General features: G+C 38.1%; 1 protein-coding gene across 4 annotated transcripts in view; it reads left to right on the plus strand.

The window, feature by feature from the left end:
- The window catches only part of TDRD7 (tudor domain containing 7), a 161,020-nt gene extending 160,372 nt beyond the window's left edge, over positions 1–648 (plus strand). For all 4 annotated transcript variants that reach the window (XM_073591238.1, XM_073591239.1, XM_073591236.1 and 1 more), the window contains exon 17: positions 152–648. In XM_073591238.1, coding sequence (XP_073447339.1) covers positions 152–372 — 221 coding nt within the window. In that variant the 3' untranslated portion in view covers positions 373–648. The remainder of the gene's footprint in view (positions 1–151) is intronic.
- The last annotated feature ends 1,291 nt before the right edge of the window (positions 649–1,939 follow it).

Raw genomic sequence — 1,939 nt, forward strand, 5'->3', positions numbered from 1 at the left:
TGAACTAAGCCTTAAGACTGCACTCCCTCAAGACTGAAAATTCATTTCAAGGGCACTGTGACTGAAAAAAGGTTAAAAAACAGACTTGTGCCTTTTTTTATTTGATGAAACATGAATTTTGATATAACTGAAATTATTATTTCTTTTGTAGGTATAAAGTGTGAGCAGTGGTGTGAAGAGGCTTCTATTGTGTTCAGAAACCACGTGGAAAATAAGCCTCTTGTGGCACTTATACAGGCAGTTCACGAGAGTGCAAATTCATGGGATCGGAAGGTTGTGGCTTACTTGGTGGACACATCTCTCCCAGACACGGACTTATGGGTTCATGACATTATGTCTGAATACCTTGTTGAATTTTCCAAGCCCCAATAGAGTGCACTACAGAGACCACTGGTGATCCTAAAGCAGAAGCAATAACTGATACGTATAGCCTAGTTTTAAAGTTTGGAGAATTGAAAATTGTTTTCTGTGAAAGATATTCAACAGAATAATTTTGTTTACATTGTTTAAAAGAGTTGATTTCTTCTTTTTTTCTGAACATTTGCACATTGTTTAATAATTTAGCTGTACAAAGTTTGAATATATTGCAGAGTACAATTTATTTAACAATAAAAAAGCAGAAAGTGCTTTAACTGCTTTGTAGCTGGATATTGTCTAATATGATACATCTGTACTACTATGCTGACTTTTTAAAAAAACACACACTCGTGACGTGTCCCAGAGTCGCCTAAGCGACGCGAGCAGAAGTGGGAACTGGGTACCTGACAAAAAAGCTAGCAGCCATAATCCCAGTATCCTCTTCTTTAGCGGGCGGTCCGCTTTCAGATAAAAGTGGTCTCTGTGGCGGATTCGCCACAAGATCACTTTTATCTGCGGTGGGAGAGTGGTCCTCCCGACGTGCTCTGGTGCCCTCCGTCTCTTACCAGAGCCATCAGTAGCGGCGGAGGCGATCGCGTCCTGTGTGGTATGGAGAAGAGTGAGGGGAAGATGGTCCCCACCCGTCTCCATACCATTGCGGGGGGGGTGGGGAGTGACGTCAAAACGTCACTTACGCCCATAGGTCTTAGAGACATATTTTTTATTTTTATTTTTTTTAAATGATATTACATTTTTTTTTTTTTTTTTTTTTTTATTGCATTTTAGTGTAAATATGAGATCTGAGGTCTTTTTGACTCCAGATCTCATATTTAGAGGTCCTGTCATGCTTTTTTTTTTTTTTTTTTACAAGGGATGTTTACGTTGTTTTACACAGAACAATGTATAAATAAAAAATAAAATAAGGAAAAAAAAAAAATTAAACGTGCCTCGTCCCGCTGAGCTTGCATGCAGAAGTGAACGCATATGTGAGCAACGCCCGCATATGAAAACTGTGTTAAAACCTCACGTGAGGTATTGGTAGAGCGAGAGCAATAATTCTAGCCCTAGACTGTAACTCAAAACATGCAATCTGTAGAATTTTTTAAACGTCGCCTATGGAGATTTTTAAAGGTAAAAGTTTTGACACCATTCCACGAGCGGGCACAATTTTGAAGCGTGAGATGTTGGGTATCAATTTACTCGGCATAACATCTTTCACAGTATCAAAAAATTTGGGCCAATTTTACTGTTGTCTTATTTTTTTTAATTCAAAAAAGTTAATTTTTTTCCCCCAAAAAAAGTGCGCTTGTAAGACCGCTGCGCAAATACGGTGTGACAAAGTATTGCTACGACCACCATTTTATTCCCTAGGGTGTTAGAAAAAAAATATATGATGTTTGGGGGTTCCAAGTAATTTTCTATCAAAAAAAAAAACAAACTGTTTTTAACTTGTAAACGCCAAATCTCAGAAAGAGGCTCGGTCCTTAAGTGGCTAAAGCGGAAGTTCCACTTTTGGGTGGAACGCCTCTGTAAGGATTTGTACACATTCAAATAATGTGTGCTTATCTTATTTTTATTAATT

Source organism: Aquarana catesbeiana, linkage group LG01, assembly GCF_042186555.1.
Source record: "Aquarana catesbeiana isolate 2022-GZ linkage group LG01, ASM4218655v1, whole genome shotgun sequence".
Taxonomy (NCBI): domain Eukaryota; kingdom Metazoa; phylum Chordata; class Amphibia; order Anura; family Ranidae; genus Aquarana; species Aquarana catesbeiana.